Source organism: Cetorhinus maximus, chromosome 4, assembly GCF_964194155.1.
Source record: "Cetorhinus maximus chromosome 4, sCetMax3.hap1.1, whole genome shotgun sequence".
Lineage (NCBI taxonomy): Eukaryota > Metazoa > Chordata > Chondrichthyes > Lamniformes > Cetorhinidae > Cetorhinus > Cetorhinus maximus.
Genome location: NC_135882.1, coordinates 448,053 through 474,786, shown reverse-complemented (window position 1 = coordinate 474,786; position 26,734 = coordinate 448,053). Strand labels below are relative to the sequence as shown.

The window sequence follows — 26,734 nt, the reverse complement described above, 5'->3', positions numbered from 1 at the left end:
TCGTCTGGTGCTTGAATTTTTCTTACATATTTTAATATGTTCTTAATGTTACTCTATTCCACATCAGAACATATGTATTCAACTAAACGTCTTAAAACCTAAAATAGTCATTTGGTAGTACAGAACTTGAGTATTGCTGAAAAAAAGAGACATGTCAAAGCTTTTTGTCTTGCACTCTTCAGGACACTTTGCAAGAATACCAATATAGGGGAAGACAACGATTTATACTGTATGTGAACAAAGTATTGATTGGTTGGCAAGTGGATTCTGATTAGTGAAGGTATTGCCATGGAGAATGCACTAGTGATAGTGACTGACAGTTAACTGCCAAGCATTGTTTGAAGTTTAAAGCAGGCAGCTTGACCTGATTGGTCAAGGCATTGTCCTGAGGAATGAGTCAGTGAATGGCTGTCACTTATTTTGTTTAGCTGAAACAGGCACAATGTGTGTACATGTTCTTTCTGTTTGCAAAGATCAGGGCCCTTTGTATTAATATATGCAGTTTCCAGCACACACAAATGCGCCACACTGCAAGCCCGACTGACAATCTTAAATTGCTTGTCAATGTAATTCTTAGCACACTGACGGTCATTTAGCAAATGTTGTCTAATCACATCTAATACTGGACACTGTTTTGCACGCACGGGCTGATTGGGTACAGTCTGTACCTTGCCCATTACGAACAGCGGCTGGGAGAGCGTGTACTATCATTGCGTCTGTTTCAGCTAAACAAAATAATTGACAGCCATTCACTGACTCATTCCTCAGGGCAGTGTCTTGGCCAATCAAGGTCAAGCTGCCTGGTTTAAATTTCAAACAATGCTTGGCAGTTAACTGTCAGTCACCAGCACTGGTACATTCTCCATGGTAATGCCTCTACTAATCAGAGTCCACTTGCCAACCAATCAACACTCTCTTCACAGACAGTATAAATTGTTGCCTTCCCCTTTATTGGTATTCTTGCGAAGTGTCCTGATGAGTGCAAGACATAAAGCTTCAACATGTTCCTTTCTTCAGCAATAAAAGCTAAAAGATGACTTTTTATAACTAGAATAATTGGATGATACTTACTTCTTGACGTTCAATACCTTTCTCGTAGAACTCAATTTCCCTTTCCAAAAATGCAACAATTTTGTTACTGATAACCGGTGCATTGACACCCTTTACGAAATCAGCAATCTTACCAGCCTGAGAAGAAGAAATTTAATTTAAAATTTCATAATTGTATGTATTATTTTCAATTTCCCTCAGCATTTTTAACTCACCACAATGAATATGAAGGCAGGTTCACACTTTCCTTCAAATCCTTTTAACAAAGGAACGCGGCTAGCTTCAACCTAAGAAATAAAATTAAGTTCAACACCTGTGTTGAATACAACACTTTTCAAAATAATCTTCTTTATACTTCACAAATACTCACTGTATGAAAATGTAACAGCTCATCCCCAAATTCCATTTTCAATTTTCTGAACACACTTGAGATTGCTTTACATGGTCCACACCAGCCTTGATGAACATCCACTACTGAAATGTTTCACAATAAGTAGTCATTTATTTCCAGAACTACCTCATTTTTTTCATATTAAGAATATAATACAAAACAAAGCCCACGACCATTACCATCTAGAAGGACAAGGGCAACAGGCAGATGGTAACACCACCCCTTGAAAGCTCCCCCCCAAGACATTCTCCATCCTGACTTTGGAAATATATCGCTGTTCCTTCACTGTCACTGGGTCAAAATCCTGGAACTCCCTCCCTAACAGCACTGTGGGTGTACCTACACCACATGGACTGCAGCGGTTCAAGAAGGTAGCTCACCACCACCTTCTCAAGGACAATTAGGAATTTGCAATAAATGCTGACCCAGCCAGTGATGCCCACATCCCATGAATGAATAAAAAAAAGAACACAGTGAAATGACAATGTATGATCATAACAATCAATTTTAATCCATAATCTGTAAACCATAATGCACAATAGCTGTGAAAAATTAAAAAGAATTGTTATGTTACAAGAGTATATTGACTCATTCATCACATTCTACAATGCTGTTTTCTTGAATATATTTGGGGCAGTTTACTGGAACATGGGCCAAATCTTCTGGTCTCCAGATTGTCAGAGACCAGGTGTACAACTGAAGATGAACGTTGGGCCATGTGAAAGTGCTGACGCATGGACCTCTGTGGGAATTGCCGAAGAAGTTTCAACTTCCGATGGGCAATTCCCCTGTTCGCCACGACCCTGTGCGAATGTCTCTTACATGAGTTGCAGTCGGAGGCTTCAGACAGTTCTGCGGTACTTGCCAGATAGTTACCCAGAAAATGTTAGACAGATTAAAACCTAGTTTAGACCAGTCACCCCACCGGCTCCCAAACTCCATCCCCGACACAACCATTGCATGATCCCCTCTCTGTCCAACTACACCACCTGACTACCTCCAACCAGACCCGGCTACCCCTCCTGACACAACCTCCTGTCCAACTCCCCCGACCACCTGACCTGACCTGACCACTTCATCAACCTGATCCAACTACCTCCCTAAGACCTAACTGCTCCCCACAACCAGACCCAGCTAACCTCCAACCTGGCTACCCCATCCCCGAGCAGACCTGACAATGCCTTGCCCCATCTACCAACTCACCTACCTTACCCACCCTACCTCTTACCAACCGTACCTTCTTACTCACCCTACCCACTTAAGCCCCTCATCAGCCTACCCACCTCACCGACTACCCATTCATCTACTCACCAATTCACCAACATTCGGACTGGACCTTTAAACATACCATACTGCAACTAGTGCTGTATAAAGGGGACAGTGTCCTGCCTTCTCCAGACTCCACTATGCTCCAATTAAGTTCCCTGAGAGACTCTGCGCTACACATTTCTGTAGAAGCCGGGCTGCTGGTAGAAATACGCAGCAGCATCGAGTTGGGGGAATTTTTGAGCAAAGTGACAATCTGACGATCATTGCTGTTGCTCAGAAGATCCGAGCCAATACGATCTTGAACAAAAAGAGATCAAGCCATCTTACAGTTAAGACTGTGTAATAGGCCTGAATTAGTCATTTAGATAAGGCTAACCATGGAGGCATGAGGTCAGAATTGATCACAATAGACTGGGCAGAACTATTAATGATATAGCTACAGGTGGAATAGTGGGAGGTGTTCAAAAAGTTATTTGGTAGAATATAGGACCTGCACACATCCATAAGGGGCAATAACTCTACTTATTTATTTAAAGAACCTTAGGCAACAGGTGAGAGAAAGTATAAAACTGAAAGACAGGGCTAATACAAAGGCAAAACACTGCCATGGAGGGAAGATCTCAAGAGGTGATGTCATAGTCAGCACTGAGTGAGGAGCAGCGGAGCCTAAGGAATCAGAGCTAGGAGATTATTTTAAGAGCATAATATCCTTTAGGTAAACAAGTAGACCCTAAGAAGCTAAATCGCCTAAATAAATCTAAGGGGACAAAGTAAATTAAGTGGAGGAAACTAACATTTTTTTTCAAGGGATGTGGGCCCCGCTGTATTTGTTACATATAATTGCCCCAGAGAAGGAGATGTTGAGCATTAAACAGACATTAACATTAAACAGATACAACTTACATTAAATAAGTATCTGCTTTACATGAATAATTAGTAATTAATTACTCATTAATTTCAAAGCAATGTTGGGAAAACCAAATCTTCAAGAACCACATTTTGCTTTTAAAATTTGGAAGAACTTGGCATTATTTGGACACTTGGGTTTTTTATTAAATAACTCATAAATTCACTTTTGGACATGGAGTAAACAAGCCTTTCCCAAGAAATCACCTGACCAGCATGGTATTTGAGGAGGAGAGTATTTGCTTATTTGGACAGAAATTACTTTAATGCCTGGAAAAAAAACTGTTTTAAAGGAAAAGGCCCTGGTGATTTACTGGAAATCACCTGACGAAGAGGAGCTTTATATTTTAAACTTGTTTTTTTTAAACTCAGTTGGGAATGAACTGCGAAAGTGAAGCTGCCCAGCTCACACTCTCCTTGCCTTGCCTGAAATAGAGTGATTATCAGTATCCACCTAGGGACTCTCATCTCAGTGGAACTTATCTGTCTTTGGAAACCCAAGAGGCTGAGACAAGGAGGACTGATCTGGCTATATTCTTATCCACATGAAAGCTCCATTGGTGAGAACCTCCAGACATCTACTGGGACCAACAGGAGCTCCACATCGACAGTGTCTTTATCAAGTCTTTTCTTCAACCGCCCATTTCTGCAGTGTTTATCCCTTGTTTGCGTGTACGTATGAACTGGGGAATTTTAAAAGAGATAGATAGTTACACTTCCAGATTATGAATTATGCGTTGACCAGTTCTTGCAACTTGTTTTAAAAAAGAAATTTTGCTGTATAACAAATCAATCATTTTGAGGTTATTGAAAGAAGCCTGGTTAAAGTCTCTTTTACTCTGGGTCTAACAGTAGTGAAGGTAAATCATTAACAAAAACAAAATTACCTGGAAAAACTCAGGTCTGGCAGCATCGGTGGAGAAGAAAAGAGTTGACGTTTCGAGTCTTCACGACCCTTCAACAGAACTTAAATCATTGGCCATTTTGGTGAGTGAATTGAACTTTTAAACTAATGGTGTGACTTGTGGACTAGTGGGGCTAGATAAACTGCGCACTTCTCCCATCCCGGTCATAACAACAAGCTAATCAATCAGCTAATTAATACTAAGCTTCAAGATATTCCATTAGTTTTAGATAAAAGTTACTGCTGATTAATAAATAAATAAAGATTAGAGATGACAGCACAGGGGAAGGGACTGTGATACATGGAGGTTTGTGGACAGCAAGAATGTTCTGAATTTCCACATCTCCAGTAAACATCCCTCTAGTTCAGAGTCTTTGAGCTGCAATGCGAGCTGAAAACACTTCAACAGATAAGGGAGGGTAGGAATACTTGGATAGTTTTCTCCAGAGTCTGCCACACCTTAGAGGAAAGTACAGATGCAGGAATGAGAGAGTGTGATCTTTCGTCAGCAGGGTAAAGGGAACCATGTAGATAGAGAAGAAAGTCTTGCAAGCACTGGTTCTGTCCAACAGGTACAATGTAATTGGTATTGGGGAGGGTAAGGTTAGAGGCTGTGGGTTTGACTACCAGAATGCTAACCATGGCACCACGGTGCAGGAGACAGTCCATGGGAGGGACTGATGGCAGGAGTAGAATAGGAAGATTATAGTTCGTGGTAGTTCGTGGGGATACAATAATTGCAGTGATATATAGCACCCTCTGAACATAAGAAATAAGAGAAGCAGTAGACCATTTGGCTCCTCGAGCCAACTCCACCATTCAATAAGATCAAGCTGATCTTCTACATCAACTGCACCTTCATGCACTATTGCCATTTTAAAAAATTCTTTCATGGTATGTCAACGTTGGTGACTGACCCCTTATTCTGAGACCATGATCCCTAGTTCTAGACTTTTCAGCCAGGGAAAGCATCCTTCCAACATCTACGCTGACAAACCACTTAAGAATTTTCAATGTTTAAATGAATGATTCTCCTAAACTCGAGGGAATAAAGGCCTAGTCTACTCAATCTCTCTTCATACATCCCCTCATCTTGGTAATCAGTCTAAAGTCATTCCTGTATTTGAAAAGGGATAAAGAAAAAGTCCAAGGAACTATAGACACATTAGATTAACATCAGTCAGGCAAGTGGTGGGGAGGGGAGTGGGGGGGAAAGAGAGCCAGCCATTAGAGGCATCCCCTCCTCCCAGAGGTCATTCTCCCCATTGCCTTTTGAATACACCCACCCCATCCATTCAAACCCCTCGCCAAAAAACTTGGCACCGGACATACCTGTCAGTCCAGGCTCTTCAGCGTTGGAGATTGCCTGCAGTCCCAGCTGTGGCCGCAGCTCCTGCCTGCATCTACTGGAACTACAAAGCTGCCAGCAAATACAGTTGGCCAGCAGCTCTTTAAGGTGGGACTTCCTTCCAAGAAAGATGTCTCATCTTAAAGAAATTAAAGCTGTTCCAATCATTAATTTGCTACGAGGTAGCTGGTGGGATCATTGGCAGGCACACCTCCTCCAGCCCCACACCCCACTCCCCCACACCGACTCTTTGGATAGGGCAGTGGAGACCACAGTGGCTTATAAAATATAGATCTATGTGTCTAAATGGGGTAGAAAAGCAGAGGGATCTGAGGGGGATAGGTTTCATGACAATGTGGCGTATGCATGTGGAATATTAATCTTTAATTTAATTGGCTAGTCAGATAAATATTGCACTTCTTTAAAAGGCAAAGACACTGGACGGAATAGCGGGCGAGAACAAGGATGTTTTACCCACTGGCTGCAATGGGGGTGCTTTACGTACTGTATCGTCCCAATCCCACTTCATTAATCATGCATTCCCAGGAAACATGCAGGGTTGCTGGAGGAGTGTCCTCTTATTCACCCGCCCCACTGTAACCTCAGGCCTTCAGTAAACCAATGTCTTATTTAAAGGCCGCCCCAATAAAAGCTAGCGCTCTTCAAGGGATAGGAAGCTACTGCAAACTGATGGCTGCGAAAGGGAGGAAATGTGCTGTCCCCAGATTTAGCGATGTCTCCCTCAAGCACCTACTGGATGCAGTAGACCTCCACCGCGATGTCCTCTACCCTGCTCTGGGCGAAGGTCAGCGAGCAAGGTCACCAATCTAGCATGGGAGGCGGTAGCAACAGTGGTCAGTGCCAATGCTCTGCAAAAAAAGAGGGCAGCCACCCAGTGCAGGACGAGGATAAATGGCTTCCTCGGTTCCACCATGGCAAGTCACTCTTCTCATCACTCTCAACTCATACACTCACAAACCCATCACACATCCACAGGGATCTCATACTTCAAGAGACACCACCACTAACTCTCACACACACCCTCACATCTCCATCAGGCTCATATCCTCTGGAGCTCTTGTCCTTATCTCGTCCTTGGCTCCGCTCACAACACAAACATTCCATGCAGTGCCATGCGTGCTGCTTACTCTCCTCCCATCTGTTTCAATGCAGGAGAAGCTGGCTCACAGCAGCAAGGAGAGGTCCCAGAATGGAGGTGGCGTGGCCCACATTAGGTCCCTTACTCACTTTGAGCAGCATGCCACCTCACTGACTGGCAAGGATGTGGACCATGCCTGCAGCAACGGTGAGGTCGGCAGCGAGCACCCACATGAGGATCCTGCACAGCATTATCCCTCTCTCAACCCAAATGTGAGTGCTCTCTCCTGCTTTTGACTCTGCTGACATGAACTAATCATCTCTACTTCAGTTCACAGGGAGCTCTGCCAAGCGACCGACACCCTCAGCCAGCCAGTCCCTCAGCTCCATCAGGTCCTCACCTCCAGCCAAGAGAACACTTCCTCCATTGAAGAGCTGGAAATAAGCAGCCTGGAAGACCCATCACAGCGCTTACCCACACCCTCCATCAGTGCAGAGACACAAACCTTGGACCTAGATATAAGGCAGGCTCGCGTTCACAATCCAGTAGTCACTGCACGGACACATGGCCGCAGCAGGAGGAGGCAGGTTCAGCCGAGCTCCCTGGCACAGGAGGGCTGTTGGGGAAGAGGCATCTGTGAGGTCCGAGTCAGATCACGAGCCTCTGGATTCGGCCTTACAACTCATCGTGGAGAGTCAGCAGAAGGCGGGGAGAACATCACGCAGAGCTGTTGGAAGGCCTCAACAGAGTGGCATGTGAGTCAGAGGAGTGCATCCGCCTGCTCTCTGATGAAGTGGTGCCTACATGTGTGCATATGGAGGTCTCCATGAGAAGGATGATGGACACCATGGAGACCCTGGTCCAGCAGAATGCGCAGCTGCGCACTGACCTGTACTCCATCACGGTAGCCATGGGTGAGTTCCTGCAGTGGCAACACGAGAGAGAAATGGGGCACCTCAACATCCCTCCAGGTGCTCCTTCCCCTCAAGGAGTCAGGCTGGGGTCCTTGGGCACGCGAAGGGAGGAAGAGTGGCAGCTGTACACGCCTGGGTCATTACTCAGGGATCTCCGAGGTTGTCCGCTCCCTCCAGGTCTCCTTTGCCTGTGACACCCTCAACCACATCCTCTGTCACCGCAGAGGGAGCAGCTGGCCCACAGGAGGACAGCCAAAGTAAGCCAAGGCTCTCAAGGCCTCAGTTCTCCAGAGGACCCACACCGAAGTCATCAGAAGCAACAGAGCCAACCATTGTACAGGCTGTCTCCACCCCTGCTGTGGATGTCAGGGCAGCACCTAGAAGAAGTGGTAGGCCTAGAAAAGTTAAGAATTTCTTATTAAAAGTGGTTGCACGGGTGAATACATTTGTCACTTTATAATCTGAAAATATATTCTCTTTTCTTAATAATCTGTAATGGTGTCTTTCAGCTTCATATACAGGCCTCACTGCCCCCACACTAGCAGTTCAGCTGCATGCAGCCAGCCCATGATGGATTCTGGAGGTAGAAGTGTGCGTGTGTCAGGGCCTTTCGCAGCCTTGTGCAAGCGCTCACACACGCACGGATCCTTCCTCCATCATGCTCACCTCAATGTCCCAAGCATTTTCAATGCTACCTGCTGGGGTTCTCTTTCAGTTGTCCATCTGAGCTGACCTGCATCTCCGCCCACCCACTGATCGCATTCCCATGCAGCACCTGTTCCCGCCCAACATGAGGCTCCTTTCACTTTCGATTTTGCAAGATGGTAGTAGTGAAGAATGTCTTCAACTCCCTCGTCCTTTCCCCTCCCCCAGTTACCCATGTCCTTTCCCCCATCACTGTTGACGCCCCTGGCATCACCTTCCACCTGTCACCTACCAGCCAGAACCCTTTTCTTTCCAGGGTGTCCAGGTGAACATGCATGTTCCCCATCTTCTCGAGAGTCCCATCCCCATCCACATTGCCCTCCCCGACCTTCTGCTTCCCACCCCCAGGGTGTGTGTCTGCCTCTGGGTCCCCACCAACCACCCTCACCGTCCTTTCTACTGATACCGTCACACCCTCACCCTCCCGGCTCACTCTGCCCTCTCTCACTCTCACCATTTCCTCCTATCATGCCCACCCTCATTTCGCTCCCCAGGAGGCAGTCATTGACTCCACAGACCCCTCCCTTGCACATTCACCCAGAAATTCCACTCCTACTCCTTCCTCCACCCCTTACCCTTACTTATAACTCCCCTTGCACTCCTGCCCCCCTCCAAACCCCTTTCCCGCTCCGAACCGCTTCCTCCCATCTTACACCTATCTCCTCAGTTGCTGCACTCCCCCCTGTTACATCTTCCTCTCCCTGTACTCCCTCCCCCGTCTCCCAACCTCACCCCCCAACACCATTGTTCCCCCTGCTCCCAAACTCACCCTCCCTGACACCATTGATCCCCCTTCCCAATCTCACACCCCTGACATCATTGTTCGCCCCCTCAGTACACTTTTTTCTCCCAGTCAAACTTAGACCCTCCTCTCCCACTCACAGCTGGACCTTCCTCTCAACCCCCTCGACGATCATCCACAACAGGCCATGAACAAGACATCGATGTCCCAAAGCAGACCCTCCACGGTGACATTCCACCTTCTTTGAGCTGCTTCGCAGCAGAGCAATGTCCATCAGAATCCACCCAGCATGTGATGCACGTGTTCCTCAAATTAGTCAAGTCTGGAAACTTCTGAACATGGATTTGCCAAGAGACATAGCTATAGCAATGGGCTCCACACCTGCCACTGTCTAAACTCTCCACAAAATGTAAGGCCAATGGGTCTCTACTTCCTGATCTTAGAAACTACCAGGAACTATGAGAGGCTAACGAACCTCATTATACAAGGAGGGTCCTAAGGACCTCTCTGTTTTGATGGGACCTTGATTACTTGAGACATTAATATTCAATCACCAAGTTATTTATTAGAAGATTGCAGCTACAAGGTTCACAATTTAAAACAAAAGAAATTTAGTGCATCCAAATCAAAGAACATGAACCCTAGTCACAAGATTGTTACAATACAGAAGGAGGCCATTCGGCCCACGTCTGCTCCAGCTCTCTGAATGAGCAATTCACCCACCACATCTCCATAACCTGGCACATTCTTATTGTTCAGATAATAATTTAATTCAATTTGGAATGCCTTGATTGAGCCAGTCTCCACCGTTCTCTTGGGAAGTGCCTTCCAGATGCTGGGTGAAAAGGTTTTTCCTCATATCGTGTTTGCTTCCTTTGTCAATTATTTAAATCTGGGCCCTCTCATTCTTGATTCTTTCACGAGTGGGAACAGTTTCTCCCGATCTACTCTGTCCAGACCCCTCTTGATCTTGAATAACTCTATTAACCCTGTTAGACTTCTCTTTTTCAAGGAAAACAGTACCAATCTATCTTCATAACTGAAGTTCCTCATATCGGGAACCATTCTTGTGAATCTTTTCTGCACTCGCTCCACTGCCTTCGCATCTTCCCTAAAGTGCAGTGGCCTGTACGGAATGCAATACTCCAGCTGAGGTGAACTAGTTTCTTATACAAGTTCAACATAACCTCCTTACTCTTGTACTCTATGCCCCTATTAATAAAGCCAGGAATGCTTTATGCTTTATTAACAGTCTCTTAACCTGTCCTGCCAGCTTCAATGATTTAGCACATATATTTATACACACCCAGGTCCCTCTACTCCCATACCCCTTTGAGAGATATATACTTTATTTTATATTATCCCACCATGTTCCTCCTACAAAAATGAATCACCTCATATTTCTCCACATTGAACTTCATCTACCAATTGTCATCCATTCTGCAAACTTGTCTATGTCCTTTGAAGATCTACACTTTCCTCCTCATAGTTAATGTTTTAAAGTTTCGTATCATCTGCAGATTTTCAAATTGTGACCTGCACACCAAAGTCTATCAGGAAGAGCACGGATCCCTATAGTGACCCCGGAAAACTCCACTAAAAACCTTCCTCCAGACCAAAAAATATCCATTAACCACTACTGTTTCCTGTCACTCAGCCAGTTTCATGTAATGTTCCTACTGTCCCTTTTACTCCTTAAGCTATAACTTTGCTCACAAGTCTGTTGTGTGGCACTGCAACAAATGTCTTTTTGAAGTCCACATATGCCACATCAGCCCTCTCTGTTACCTCTTCAAAAAACTCCAGCAAGTTAGTTAAACATGATTTTTCCTTAACAAACCCGTGTTGGTTTTCCTTAATTAACCTGCATGTGTCAATTTGTCTAATAATTATGTCCTTAGTTATTGTTTCTAGAAGTTTCCTCACCACTGAACTTAACGTGACTGGCCTGGAGTTTCTGGGCTTATCTTTACACCCTTTTTTAAACAATGGTGTAACATTTGCAATTCTCCAGTCCTCTAGCACCACCCCTTGCATCTAAGGGAGATTGGAAAATTATGACCAGTGCCTCTGCAATTTCCACTCTCACTTCGCTCAATATCGTTGGATGCATTTCATCTGGTCCTGGGCTTTATCAACTTTAAGTACAGATAGCCTAATACCTCTTCCTTATCAAGGTGATCAAGATAGCAATACAAGGCAATATATCAAGGTAGCAATAAAGGTAATGATAATCAGAAGATGGCAGGAAGGACCAACAATTACAAACTTAAGAGTATGCCAGCAGATAGGGCAAGCATTTACAAAAACAGTGAAAACACTGAAATAAGGGCTCTGTTTCTGAATGCCTGCAGCATTCACAATAAAACAGATGAATTGTCAGCTGTGATGAACGCTTTAATCACAGAAAAGGTTTGTCTTCAAGGACTAAGAACATTCTGGAAGAATTTGTGTTTTTAAAAGACACTGTTCCTCAAAGGGTTAATGTAAGAACTTTTTTCCTTGATTTCTTTTCTTAGAGGAGACATCCATTTACAAGAAAAGCAGTTTTAAAGAAGCTGGAAACCTCCTGACCCTGGTGGACTGTGTACAAAGGGGGTCACTTGGCAGTTTATTGTTCTGAAAAATGTATCCCGGGAAAACTGTGCTTAAAAGTTAATTTTGGTTTTGCTTTGAGGGGAAGAGGACCAACTGCTTATGAAAAGAAGACAGCAGCCTTTTTGCAGTGCAGAGCCCGTCCTCAGCCGGAAGTGAATATAAGCTGCCCCTAAGTCGCTCTACGTGCTGGCATTGAATACCTGCAAATGTTCCTCAAGCCAACCTGAAAAGCAGTGCAAGAGTCATCGATTGTTTCGGAGATCCACGCTGAGAGACCAACCGTATAACCTGAACGCCTTTTCAAGGACTCCACCATCTTTCCTTTTCCATGGAATCATTGACTTTTAACCTTTGGCAGAATTCCTCTATTTTCATTTTTCTTTGGTGGATGTGTCCGTGTGCATGTGTGTGAGTGTGATAGAGAGAGAGACTAAGGGTATCTCGAAAAAGTAATTGGTATACTTTCATATTTCATACAGTATGTTAATAAGCTTTGCCTTTCTGTTTGACAAAACTGGTTTTGTAATAAACTAATAAGTTTGCTATTTATTGAAAGAAGCCTGGTTAAAGTCTCTTTTATTCTGGCTAACAGCAGTAAAGGTAAACAATTGGCCATTTGGTGAGTAAATCAAAACTAATGATGTGACCTGTGGAGCAGTGTGGCTAGTCAATAATCTGATAGCCATTACAGGGTCGTAGCTACAAGGAAACCAAGGCTGGGACCTGAATATCCAAGGGTATGTGACATTCAGGAGGGGCAGAAAGCTTGGAAAAGATGTTGGGGTAGCTCTGTTAATTAAAGAGGGCATTAGTATTGTAGTGAGAGATGACCTTAGTTCAAGTTGTTTATATTCCACCAAACAGCAAAAGTAATGTAAATCACAGTGTAAATAGGGAAATTAGAGGTGTGTGTAACATGGCCAATACAGTAATCATGGAGAATTTCAATCTACATATAGGCTGGGTAAACCTAATTGATACTAATGCTTTGAAGGACAAATTGTTGGAATGCATGCAAGTTGGTTTTCTAGAGCAGTACATTGAGGAACCAACTAGTGAATGGGCTTTTTTAGATCTGGTATTGTGCAATGAGAAAGGGCTAGCTAATTAATAATCTCATTGCAAAGGAACCTTTAGGAAAGAGTGATCATAACATGATGGAATTTTACATTAAGTTTTAAAGTGGTGTAGTTCAATAAGAAACTAGGGTCTTAAGTCTAAGTAAAAGAAACTATGAAGGTATGAGGGGCAAACTGGCTATGGTGAATTGGGAAACTATGTTAAAAGGTATGACTGTAGATAGGTAATGGCTAAGATTTAAAGAACTAATACAGAGTTTACAACAAAAATAAGCTCCTTTATTGCACAAAAATCCAGCAAGTAAAGGGTTTCAACTGTGACTAACAAAAGAAATCAAGGTAAAAGCAAAATACTGCAGATGCTGGTAATCTGAAACAAAAACAGGAAATGCTGGAAAAACTCAGCAGGTCGAGAAACATCTGCGGGGAAAGAAACAGAGTTAACGTTTCAAGTCCGTATGACCCTCCTTCAGAGCTAAAGAGAAGTGGAAATGTGATGAAATTTATATTGTTTAAGGGGGTGGAGCAGGTGAAGCCGGATAGGCGGCCAGCGATTGGTGGGGACAAAGGAGAGAATGACAAATGACAAAGGTGTCATGAATAAAAGGACAAAGGGAGTGTTAATGGTAGGGGTAAGGGCTGAAAAAGGTGCTTGATAGTGGCGTAAAGATAAAGCAGAATGCGATAATAGCAGAATTGTGTGAAAGACAACATGGAACAAGTAACAGATGGCCCTTTTGGGGATGAGGTGGGGGGGAGCAGTGGTGGGGAAAAAAGGATAGAAAATGGGATAGAAGCGGGATTACAAAAAGGGGATAAAACAATGAATAAATGAATAAAAATAAAGATAAGCGGATAAAAAATTAGGTGGATAAAAAATAAAAACGAATGTAGAAAAAAGGAGATCAAAAAAAGGGGTGTAGAGGTGGGAGGAAGGAAGCTGGGTGAGTGTTCTAAAATTAAGTAACTAAATAACATACGTAACAATGGCAGGGCAGGTGTTATGTTGCAGCTGTGGAATGTGGGAGCTCTTGGATGCCAAGGCTATCCAGGATAAACACATCTACGGGAAGTGTAAGCAGCTAGAGGAATTCTGGATCAGGATTATTGATCTGGAGGCCAAACTGCAGACACTGCACAACATAAGGGAGGGGGAGAAATGCCTGGACACTTTTCTTACAGTCACACCCCTTAGAGTAGGGTCGTCTGTTTTGATCAGCAGTGAGAGACAGGAGAACATGACCGTGACTGAGGCAGGTAAAGGGTCCGAGCAGACAGGGATGGAGGAATTGTAAAACAGGTTTGAGGTGCTCAAAATTTGTGTGGACGACGCGAGATCTGCAAGATGGATAAGCAGGCTAGCCATGGCATCATGGTACAGGAAGCAGTTCAAGTGGGGGGAGCAAATAGAAATGCAGTGGTAGTAGGGGACAGTATAGTGAGGGGGATTGACACAGTTCTCTGCAGCAAAGAGCCAGAGTCCAGGCTGTGTAGCCTGCCAGGTGCCAGGGTTCGGGACATCTGCTCAGGGCTGGAGAGGAACTCGGAGGGGGAGGGTTCAGTTGTCACAGTCCATGTGGGTGCCAACGAGATAGGCAGAACTAGGAAAGAAGTTCTGCATAATCAGTATGAGGAGCTAGGCATCAAACTAAGAAGCAGAACCTTAAAGGTAATAATCTCTGGGTTATTACCTGAGCCATGTGCAAGTTGTCATAGGGAAAATAAGATAAGGATGAATGCGTGGCTCAAAGACTGGTGTGAGAAAAGTGGATTCCGGTTCATGGAGCACTGGCATTAGTACTGGGTAAAGTGGAGGCTGTACCGTTGGGACGGCTTACACCTGAACCGTGCGGGGAGCAGTTGCTCTTGTGGATCGCTTAACTAGGGAGGTAGAGAAGGCTTTAAACTAAACAAGGGGCTGAGGGAGAAAGCTTGGACAGATGTTGCAAATCATGGGGTAGAATCAAAGCAAGTGGGCAAAATAGTAATTTGGGAAATAAGGGTCAGAGAATGGCAAGAAGGGAAAGAGAAAAACCCTAAGAATGCACCAACAGTCAAGACTACATGTTACAAAGATAACAAAAAGGCAAAACTAAAGGCTTTGTATCTGAATGCACGTAGCATTCATAAAGTAAATGAATTGATAGTGCACATTGAAGTAAGTAAATATGATAGCCATTATCGAGATGTAGCTGCAGGATGAGAAGGACTGGGTCCTGAATATTGAAGGGTATATGACATTCAAGAAGAATAGGAAGCTAGGTAAAGGTGGAGGGGTAGCACTGTTAATCAAAGATGGCATTTGTGCAGTAGTTAGACATGATCTTGATTCAGGAGATCAGGATGTAGAATCGGTTGGGTGGAGATGAGGAACAGAAGGGGAAAGAAGTCACTTATGGGAGTGGTATACAGGCCCCCTAACAGTAACTACAATGTAGGACAAAGTATACAATAAGAAATATTGAGTGCTTGTGATAAAGGGACAGCAATAATAATGAGTGATTTTAATCTACACAAACTGGAAAAATCAGTTGGTAGTAATAGCCTGGATGAGGAGTTCGTAGAATGCTTTCAAGACAGTTTCTTAATGCAGCACATTCTGGAACCAACCAGGCAGCAGGTTATATTAGACTTGGTATTTTGCAACGTGACAGGATTAATTAATGACCACAGAGTAAAGGCACCCCTAGATAGCAGTGACCACAATATGATTGAATTTTACATCCAGTTTGAAAGAGAAAAGTGGGGGTCTAAGTCTAGTATTTTAAACTTAAATCAGGGCAACTATGTGGGCATCAGAACTGAGCTTGCTGAAGTGAACTGGGATACTAGGCTAGATAATAGAGGAGCAGGTGGAGACATTTAAGGGGATATTTCAGAATGTTCAGAATAAGTATATTCCTTCTATAAAGAAATATTCTAAGGGGAGGAGCCACCGTCCTTGGTTAACTAAAGAAGTTAAAGCATCAAACTTAAGGAAAAAGCATTTAATTGTGCAAAGGTGAGTGGCAGGTCAGATGATTGGTCAGAATATAAAGAACGGCAGAGAATGACTTAAAGATTAATCAGGAGTAAGAAATTGCAGTACGAAGAAACTAGCTAGAAATGTAAAATCGGCGAGCAAGAGATTCTTCAGGTATTCAATAAGGAAAATAGTAAGTAATGTGCGTGTTGGCCCTGTAGAGAGTGACAATGGGGAGCTCATAGTAGATACTAAGGAAGTGGTGGATGAAATGGACAAATATTTTGCTTCTGTCTTCATGACAGAGGATACAAAAATCATTCCAGTAATAGCCTTACATCAAGAGGTGGAAGGGAGAGGGGAACTTGGTGAAATTACAATCACTAGGGAAGCCTTACTGAGCAAACTGTTGGAGCTGTAGGCTGACAAGTCTCCAGGTCCTGATGGACTTCATCCTAGGGTCTTAAAAGAGGTGGCTAATGAGGTCATTGAGGCATTGACGTTAATTTTCCAAAAATCACTAGATTCTGGAAAGATTCCATCAGACTGAAATGTAGTAAATATAACCCCACTATTCAAGAAGGGTGGGAGGCAGGAAACTATAGGCCAGTTAGCCTGACGTGTCATAGGGAAGGTGCTAGAATCGATCATTAAGGAGGTCATAGCTGGGAATTTAGAAAAACAAGGTAATTGGGAATAGTACGCATGGTTTTGTGAAAGGGAAATCATGTTTCACCAATTTAGTGGAGCTCTTTGAAGGAGTAACTTGCGCTGTGGATAAAGAGGAGCCTGTAGATGTACTGTACTTGGATTTCCAGAAGGCATTCGATAAGATGCCACATCAAAGGTTATTGCAGAAAATAAAAGCTCATGGTGTAGGGGGTAACATATTAGCATGGATAGAAGATAGGCTGGCTGGGAGAAAACAATATGCATAAAAGGGTCATTTTCTGATTGGCAGGATGTAACGTGCGGAGTCCTTCAGGGGTCTGTGCTGGGGCCTCAACTTTTTACAATTTATATCAATGACTTAGACAAGGGCAGCGGAGGCATGGTAGCTAAATTTGCAGATGACACAAAGTTAGGTAGGAAAGTATGTTGTGAAGAGGACATAAGGAGGTTGCAGACAGATATAAATAGTTTGAGTGAGTGGGCAAGAATCTGGCATTAGAGTACAATGTGGGAAAGTGTGAAGCTGTTCACTTTGGCAGGGAGAGTAAAAAAGCAGAGTATTACTTAAATGGAGAATGACTGCAGAATTCCAGGGTGCAGGGGGATCTAGGTGCTCTCTTGCACGAGTCACAAAAAGTTAGTATGCAGGTACAACAAGTAATTAAGAAGGCTAATGGAATGCTGGCCATCGTTACGAGAGGAATTGAACATAAAAGTATGGATGTTATGCTTCAGTTATACAGGGCATTGGTGAGACCACATCTCGAATACCGTGTGCAGTTTTGGTCTCCTTATTTAACGAAGGACGTAAATGCATTAGAGCAGGTTCAGAGGAGGTTTACTGGATTGATGCCCGGAATGAGTTGGTTGTCTTATGATGAAAGGATAGACCGACTGGGCTTTTTCCACTGGAGTTTAGAAGAGTGAGGGGTGACTTGATTGTTTAGGGCCTTACATACTTCAATCTTGGCAAGATGGGTGTGGAAATAATTCCTCTTGTGGATGTGTCCAGAACTAGGGGACACTGTTTCAAAATTAGGGGGCACCCTTTTAGGACAGAGATGAGGAGAATTTTTTCTCAGAGGGTTGTGAGACTTTGGAACTCTCTGCCTCAGAAGGTGGTGGAGGCAGGGTCATTGAATATCTTTAAGATGGAGGTAGATTGATTCCCTTGCCTAACAAGAATCTAAGGTTACTGGGGGTAATTGGAATGTGGAATTAGTAATACAAACAGGTCAGCCATGATCTTATCGAATGACAGAACAACTCAACAGGCTGAATGGTCTACTTCTGCTTCTATTTCATATGTTCATATGTCCAAGTGAATGTGCAAGGGAGGGGTCTGTGGAGTCGATGACTGCCTCCTGTGGAGCGAAATAAGGGTGGGCCTGGTGAGTGGGCCAGTAGGGTGGGAGGGAGAGGATGCAACAGTATCGATAGAAGGAACAGCAAGGGTGGTTGGTGGGGACTCAGAGGCAGACATGGACCCAGGGGGTGAGAAGGAGGTGGTCAACGTGGATGAGGGTGGGATTCGAGGGAATATAGATAATGTGCACGTTCACCGGCGTATCCTGGGAAGAAAAGGGTTCTGGTTGGTAGGTGAAAGTAGGGAGGTGAAAGGTGTGGCCGAGGGGGGGATCAACAGGGATGGGGGAAAAGGACATGAGGGCTAGGGGAGGGGAAAGGACAGGGGGGCTAAACACAAATGTGACATTCACAATGCTTCTGAAACTGAAAAAGGAAAGGAGCCTTGTATTGGGCAGGAACAGGTGCTGCATGGGAGTGTGATCAGTGGGTGGGCTGAGATGCAGTTCAGCTCAGATGGATAACTGAAAGAGAACCCCAGCAGGCAGCACTGAAAACGCTCAGGACATTGAGATGAGTGTGATGGAGGAAGGATCCACACCCAGGGGAGAGTGCTTGCACCAGGCTCCTAAAAGCCCCGACACATACACACTTCTGTCTCCAGAATCAATTGAGAGCCAGCTGCATGCAGCTGAACTGCTAATGGCGGGGAGGGGGATTGCAGTGGAGGCCTCGTGAAGCCTCTCAATGAAGCTGAAAGACACCATTACACATTGTAATCTAAAAATATTCTCCTTCACTGAATAAAATAGTGACAAAATGTGTTCATCCATGCAGCCACTCGTGATCAGAATTTCTTCACTTTTCTAGGCCTAACCCTTCTAGGTGCTGCCCTGACACCCGCAGCAGGGGTGGAGACAGCCTCTGCAATGGTTGGCCCTGCTCCTCTGATGATTTTGGTGTACATCCTCTGGAGAGCAGAGGCCTTAGGGGCCCCGGCTTGCTTTGACTGTCTCCTGTGGGCCAGCTGCTCCCTCTGTGGTGACAGAGGATGAGGTTGTGCGTGTCACAGGTAAAGGGGACTTGGAGGGAGAGGACAGTCTCTGAAATTCCTGAATGGATGACCCAGGGGTGTCCAGCTGCCACTCCTCCTCCCTTTGGGTGTCCAGCAACCCGACCTGAAAGGAGCACCTGGGAAGGACAGAGGTTTCCCTCTTGCATTGCCACTGCAGGAACTCACCCATGGCTACCGTGATGGAGTGCAGGTCAGTGTGCATCTCTGCATTCTGCTAGACCAGGCTCCCCCTGGTGTCTGCCATCCTTACCATGGAAACTTCCATGCGCACACATGTGGGCACTACTTCATCAGAGAGCAGGCAGACGCATTCTTCCAACTCGTGCCACTGTTTTGGGCTTCCAACAGCTCTGCGTGATGTTACCCCACCTTCTGCTGACTCTCCATGAAGAGTTGGAAGGCTGAATCCAGAGGCTTGTCATCCGACTTGGACCTTACAGATGCCTCTTCCCCAGCAATCCTCCGAGTGCCAGGGAGCTAAGCTGAACCTGCCTCCTCCTGTTGTGGATATGTGTCCCTGTGGTGACCACCAGATTGTGAACCCAAGCCTGCTTTAGATCTAGGTCCCACCGAGATGTGTCTGCGCTGATGGAGGGTATGGGTAGGCGCTGTTATGGGTCTCCAAGGTTGCTTATTTCCAGCTCTTCGATGGAGCAGGTGTCCTCTTGGCTGGACAGAGCTGTGGGACTGGCAAGCTGAGGGTGTTGGTCGCTTGGCAGAGCTCCCAGTGAACCAAGATAGAGATAACTAATGCTTGGCAGCAGAGTCAAGAGCCAGAGAGAGAGCACTCTCATTTGCATTGAGAAAGGAATGATGTGGTGCAGGATCCTCACATGGGTGTTCGCCACCAACCTCACCGCTGCCACAGGCACAACCTAATTCCTCACTAGTCAGCATGATGGCATGCTCCTCAAGGTGTGTGAAGGGCCTAATGTGGGCCATTCCACCCCCAGTCTGGGACCTCTCCCTGCTGTTGTGTGTCAGCTTGTCCTGCATGAAAACAGATGGAGAGAGTCTGAGCAGGACACACGGCACTACATGGAATTGTGTGTGGTGAACGGAGCCATGGGCGGGATGAGAATGCAAGCTCGAAAGGATATGAGCCTGATGGAGATGTGAGGGTGTGTGAGAGAGTTAATGGTGTTGTCCCTCGAAGATTGTAAATTGGTGACCTTGTTTGCTGGTCTTCGCCCAGAGCAGGGGTAGAGGACATCATGGCAGGCCTCCATGGCATTCAAAAGATGTTCCAGGGACACGTCACTGAATTGGGGGCTGCAGTCTTCTTGCCTTTCGGAACATGTCATCTGTGCAACAGTCCTGGGCTGGAAGCATGGAGAGGTTTGCATGCGGTGCACTTCAAATGTGGTGCCCGGCGTGAGAAAGCAGCAACATGACAGTGTGGTGGGCAAATCGGAGGCCACCCACCAGCAAAACAGCATGTTTCCTGGGAATGCTTGATTAATGAGGAGGGATTGAGACATTACGGAGTGAAAAGCCGTCATTGCAGCCGATGGGTAAAACGTTCTTTTTCCTACCTGCTACCACACTTAGTGCAAATCAGGGATGATTACACCCCTTGAGATTCCCTTTTAGGTTAACTGCCAGTTTTTTTAAAACTCTCTTTACTTTCTAATTTGCTTTTTCACTTCCCCTCTGAACCGTCGATATTCAACCTGGTTCTCCATAGTAATATCCACCTGATATATGTCATAAACACGCTTTTTCTTCTTCATCTTAATCTCTATCTCTTTTGTCATACAGAGAGCTCTGAATTTGTTTGCCCTGCCTTTCCTCTTCAAGAGAATCTACCTTGACTGGGCCTTAACTTTCTCTTCTTTGAAGGTAGCCTCCAATGTCTACACTCTATTTTAAATAGTCAGTTACATTAAAGATATTAAAAGTACAATGAACTAAGTTTTTTATAATCTAAACCAAACTACTTACATCCACTTTCCTTCTACACCCATAAGAATTACACCCCAAAACTCAAGTTAGATACTTATCAAAAATTGGAAGAGTAATCACTTGGTCTGAGTACTGCTTCAAAGATTCATTCAAGGGTTGAGATTTATTGGGCCTTCCTCTTACTTCCAGCTTTTCTCTTTAAATATCCCCCAAGCATTCATTGGTTGCAAACTCCCAGTTCGACACAGGTGTCTCTGGAGTCATAAGCATAGCTACCTCAGCTCAGAATCCTCCTGGTTCTAATATTATTCAGCTCTGGAGTTTTGCATCTAAAACTCCCTTTGTCTGCCAACTTGGCTATACCAGAAGTTCGATTCACCGTTAGGAGTTCTTCAATTAACAAGAGTTTTACACTTATAGCTAACTCACAAAGCTTCTACTAAATTTTGTTTGAGGAAGATGTTTTCTCCTCTGAACTAAACTGCTTCATCATAGAATTAACTTATGTTGACCATTTTTTCTCTATTGTTTATCTTCCAAGCAACCTGGTCAGATAATAATTTACTGGAAGCTTGGGATTTACCATAAATCCCTTTTCAAAGAAACCTAGCTCTTAAAGGGCTGATAACATAAAATAAAACTTTTTACCCTCAAAAAGTACCTGGGTCATCAAATGTTCCCCCTCGAAAGAAAAAAGCCTTACTTAAGTGAGAATATTTTCACAACCCTTTAAAATAATATATATTTTATTATTAAATACTTTAGCAACTATCTTACACAATAAACACAGTAATCCCTTCCCATTGTTCAATAAAATGCAATTGTCCACCATCTTGTGATCCCAGGTCTTCAATCAAAAGTGATAACATTTAAACAGACAGAGATTATGTCCAAATTTATTGACATAGAGATAAATTTTATAAGTTTCCTTTATGTCGTTATGCGTTATTTGAATGAATGGTCAAATCTAGATAAAGTGTCAGCAATTATATTGTTCAGTCTTGGGAAGAGGATAACCAGGGAAAGGGTAGGGCCCATAAGGGACCAAGGGGACAATCTATGGGTGCAGCCAGAGGACATCGTTAGAGTGTTGAATGCAAACTTCACATCCGTCTTCACCCAAGAGAATGAGGATGAAGGTATTGAACTCGGGGAGAGAGACTGCGAGGTTCTTAAACAAATTGATATAGGGAGTGACAAGGTATTGGAGGTGTTGGCAGGCTTAAAAATGGACAAATCTCCAGGTCCAGATGATTTGTGTCTCAGACTGCTGAGGGAGGCAAGGGAGGATATCGTAGGGGCTCTGACCCAAATTTTTAATTCCTCTCTGGCCACTGGGGAGGTGCCAGAGGACTGGAGAACAGCTAATGTGGTTCCGCTATTTAAGAAGGGTTGTAGAGATAAGCCAGGGAACTACAGGCCAGTGAGTCTCCCGTCAGTGGTAGGGAAGCTATTGGAGAAAGTTCTGAAGGAGAGTATCTATCTCCACTTGGAGAGGCAAGGTTTGATCAGGGATAGTCAGCATGGTTTTGTCAGAGGGAGGTCATGCCCAACAAATTTGATTGAATTTTTTGAGGAGGTGACTAGGTGTGTAGATGAGGGTAGTGCAGTTGATGTAGTTTATATGGATTTCAGCAAAGCCTTTTACAAGGTCCCACATGGGAGACTTATAAAGAAGGCAAATGCACATGGGATACAGGGTAATTTGATAAGGTGGATTCAAAATTGGCTTAGTTGTAGGAGACAGAGGGTGATGACAGAAGGATGCTTTAGTGACTGGAAGCCAGTGTCCAGTGGCGTACCACAGGGATCTGTGCTGGGTCCCCTAATATTTGTCATTTATATAAATGGCATAGATGACTATGTGGGGGGTAGGATTAGTAAGTTTGCGGATGACACAAAGATTGGCCGGGTGGTTAACAGTGAGGTTGAGTGTCTTGGGCTACAGGAAGATATAGACGGGATGGTCAAATGGGCAGGTAAGTGGCAGATGGAATTTAACCCTGAAAAGTGTGAGGTGATACACTTTGGAAGGAGTAATTTGACAAGAAAGTATTCAATGAACGGCATGAAACTGGAAAGTTCTGAGGAACAAAGGGACCTTGGCGTGTGTGTCCATAGATCTCTGAAGGCGAAGGGGCATGTTAGTGGGATGGTGAAAAAGGCATATGGGACACTTGCCTTTATCAATCGAGGCATGGATTACAAAAGTAGGGAGGTCATGTTGGAGTTGTATAGAACCTTAGTGAGGCCACAGCTGGAGTACTGTGTGCAGTTCTGGTTGCCACATTATAGGAAGGATGTGATTGCACTGGAGGGGGTGCAGAGGAGATTCACCAGGATGTTGCCTGGGATGAAACATTTAAGTTATGAAGAGAGGTTGGAGAGACTTGGGTTGTTTTCGTTGGAGCAGAGAAGACTGAGGGGCGACCTGATCGAGGTGTACAAGATTATATGGGGCATGGACAGGGTGGATAGGGAGCAGCTGTTCCCCTTAGTTGAAGGGTCAGTCATAAGTGAACATAAGTTCAAGGTGAGGGGCAGGAGGTTTAGGGGGGATGTGAGGAAAAACTTTTTTACCCAGAGGGTGGTGATGGTCTGTAATGCACTGCCTGGGAGGGTGGTGGAGGTGGGTTGCCTCACATCCTTGAAAAAGTACCTGGATGAGCACTTGGCACATCATAACATTCAAGGCTATGGGCCAAGTGCTGGTAAATGGGATTAGGTAGGTAGGTCAGGTGTTTCTCACGTGTTGGTGCAGACTCGATGGGCCAAAGGGCCTCTTCTGCACTGTGATTCTGTGATAAACATATTTTAAAGTCAATTGTTGGTGTCAGACTCTAGCAAAATAAATGTAGATTCTTAGTCCAGAATTTCTCCAAAAACACTAGTGAATTATGGTCTGCATGGATCGGTTTCTCCAGCATTTTCAGAAACATATGTTTTAAACTGTTGCAGAGCCAAACAATGCTTAATGCTTTCTTTTCAACTGTGGGATACTTTAGTTGACAAGGATTAAGTTTTCTTGAAAAACAACTGTGGATGCTCTAAATTAGCATGGTCATCTTGTAACAAAATAGCTCCCATGCCCACATCACCAGCATCAATTGCTATTTTGAATGGTTTGTTGAAATTTCGAATAGCCAACTCAGGCTCACTTATTAATACAATCTCTCGAATGACTCTGTTCAGGCATCTATAACTTTTTCAATAACTTTGCTAAAGAAGCGGCTACTGTGCTGAAATTTGGACAAACTTCCTGCGAAATTCACATATTGTGAGGAACTACAGGATCTCCCGTTTGGTTTTAGGGATAGGAGTCTATAATTGCTTGAACTTTAGCTCCGCTGGGCAACACTCGACCTTACCCCACGAAATGTTCCAAATAAATTAGCTTGGCCTCGGCAAATTCACTTTTTGCCAAATTTATCACTAAGTCAACTTTTAGTCGTCTCTTGGATAATTTACTGGTGTGTCTCACATGGTCTTCCTAAGAGTTGCTGTAGACAAATAAATCGTTGATATAAACACAGTTTGATAGTACGTTAATAACTTGATTTGTTAGCCTTTGAAAAGTAGCTGGTACATTCTTCATTCTGAACGGCCTCAGTTACAATATCAATGCAAAATCTTTTGAGTTCTATTAAGGTTTTGGTACCAATGCAACTGTGAATCCAACTGCATTGACTCAGTTCAATTATATCATTATCCAACATGAAGTCGAGTTTTCTCTGGCTTGAGCTAATTTTTCAGGGTTCAGGCTATAAAAGAGTTTAGTTTAATGGGTGAGGAGGTGGCGTAATGGTATTGTCATTGGACTGGTAATCCAGAGACCCAGGGTAATGCTCTGGGGTCCTGGTTTTGAATCCCACCACAACAGATGATGGAATTTGAATTCAATAAAAATTTGAAATTAAAATTCTAATGATGGCCACGAAACCATTGTCAATTGGTTCACTAATGCCCTTTAGGGAAGGAAAATCTACTGTCCTTACCTGGTCACCTACACGAGACTCCAAACCCACAGCAATGTGGTTGACTCTTAAATGCCCTCTGAACAAGGGCAATTAGAGTTGGACAATAAATGCTGGCCTAGCCAGCGATGCCCACATCCCACGAACGAATAAAAAAAAGATCAAAATCATGCATAGCCAAAAAGTTCATCCTGGTCTCTCTCTGCATAGGGACTCATATCCTTTTAGTAATTTGACTATGTTACCCCAAAACTCTGCTGAAAGATGGTGTAATATTCTGTTGAGAAACCTTAAGGTATTTTCAAGCAACTGTACATGTTTTGACAATCTCTCTTGGAATTTGGACACAAAGACTAAAAATGTAATTTCCTCTTTCTCACCCATAAATTTCTATTTAAATGTAAATGGTCCTCTTATTTCTTGTCCGTAGACTAACTCAAAGGGACTGAAACCTGTTCATTAATTATGCACATCCCTAATTGTGAACATTAAAAATGAAATTCCTCTATCCCAATCCTCTTGATATTCAAGGCAATAAGCTTTGATAATTTTATATTATTGATAATAGTAAGATTTGATGGCATCTTTCCAATGCCCCCTGTGACTGTGGATGATTTGCAGTTGATTTAAGCAGTTTTATTCCCAAACTGGACGTAGTTTCCTGGAATACCCGTGACATAAATTTTACCCTTGGTCCGATTGAACCTCTCTGGGCAATTCACACCTAGTGAAAACCTGAATTAATCGTCAATTACTATCAATGCAGTCATCTTTCTTTCGGGAATGGGCTCTGGCAACCCTTTAGATAAATTATTGATAGTTAAAAGATATTGATACCCCGTTTTAGTTTTAGGTAAGGATCTCACAAGTTCCACTAGAACCCTATTAAACGATTAATCGAAAGCAGGTATAGGGATCAATAGAACAGGTTTATTTGATGGCTTGGGTCCAACCATTTGATATGTGATTGTAGAATTCAACCACAACCCTACACAATCTCAGCCAGTAAAAATGTTTCATTATTTTAGCCTGAGTCTCTCTTAATCCTAAATGACCTGATATCGGAATCCCATGTGCAATCCTTAAAATTTCCCTGTGATAACCAGGAGGGACAGCAATTTGATGGACTACGGTCTACTTCTCAACTGCTGATCTTTGAAGAGGTCTCCATTGTCTCATTAATATGTCATTTTTAAGGTGATTCAGGAACCTTTCCCGAATCTTCCTTAGAATATGATGTCTGGGAGAATCCCTGCAAACCACCATCAACCTGCTGGGCCTCAATTAAAGAAGATGATCAACTAAATAAGTCAACCTTATTCTTCATGGTTTTTATCCTCATCCAACTTCCTGAGAAAAAGTCCTAGCTGATTGAATACCTGAATCATCCTCCCTTTCAGTTGATTTTGCTTCATCCTACCTCATCTTACAAAACCAAGACCTCATTATTATATAATCTGGGAACAATACAGGAAGTTCTCCCTGCATAATATCAATTTTGCTCACTTCATTCGGCTTTTGCGAAACTCTTGGAGGTGCTAATGCCATATCACCTGCCAAATGTTTCCCAATAAGAATCTATCCCTTCAATGGGCAAATTAGGAACAACTCCCACAGTAACAACTTTTTAAAAAATTCACTCATGGGATGTGGCATCGCCAGCTAGACCAGCATTTATTGCCCATTCCTACTTGCCCTTGAGAAAGTGGTGATGAGCTGCATTCTTGAACCGCTGCAGTCCATGTGGTGTAGGTACACCCACTGTGCCTGGGAGGGAGTTCCATGGTTTTGACCCAGTGACAGTGAAGGAACAGCAATATATTTCCAAGTCAGGAT

At 43.9% G+C, this 26,734-nt stretch overlaps 1 protein-coding gene across 1 annotated transcript in view; it reads right to left on the bottom strand.

The window, feature by feature from the left end:
- The window catches only part of LOC144679287 (thioredoxin domain-containing protein 6-like), an 83,751-nt gene that overhangs the window by 29,713 nt on the left and 27,304 nt on the right, over positions 1-26,734 (bottom strand). The window contains exons 3-4 of the mRNA XM_078539668.1: positions 1,266-1,337; positions 1,072-1,188 (exon numbers count right to left, since the gene is read on the bottom strand). Coding sequence (XP_078395794.1) covers positions 1,072-1,188; positions 1,266-1,337 — 189 coding nt within the window. The remainder of the gene's footprint in view (positions 1-1,071; positions 1,189-1,265; positions 1,338-26,734) is intronic.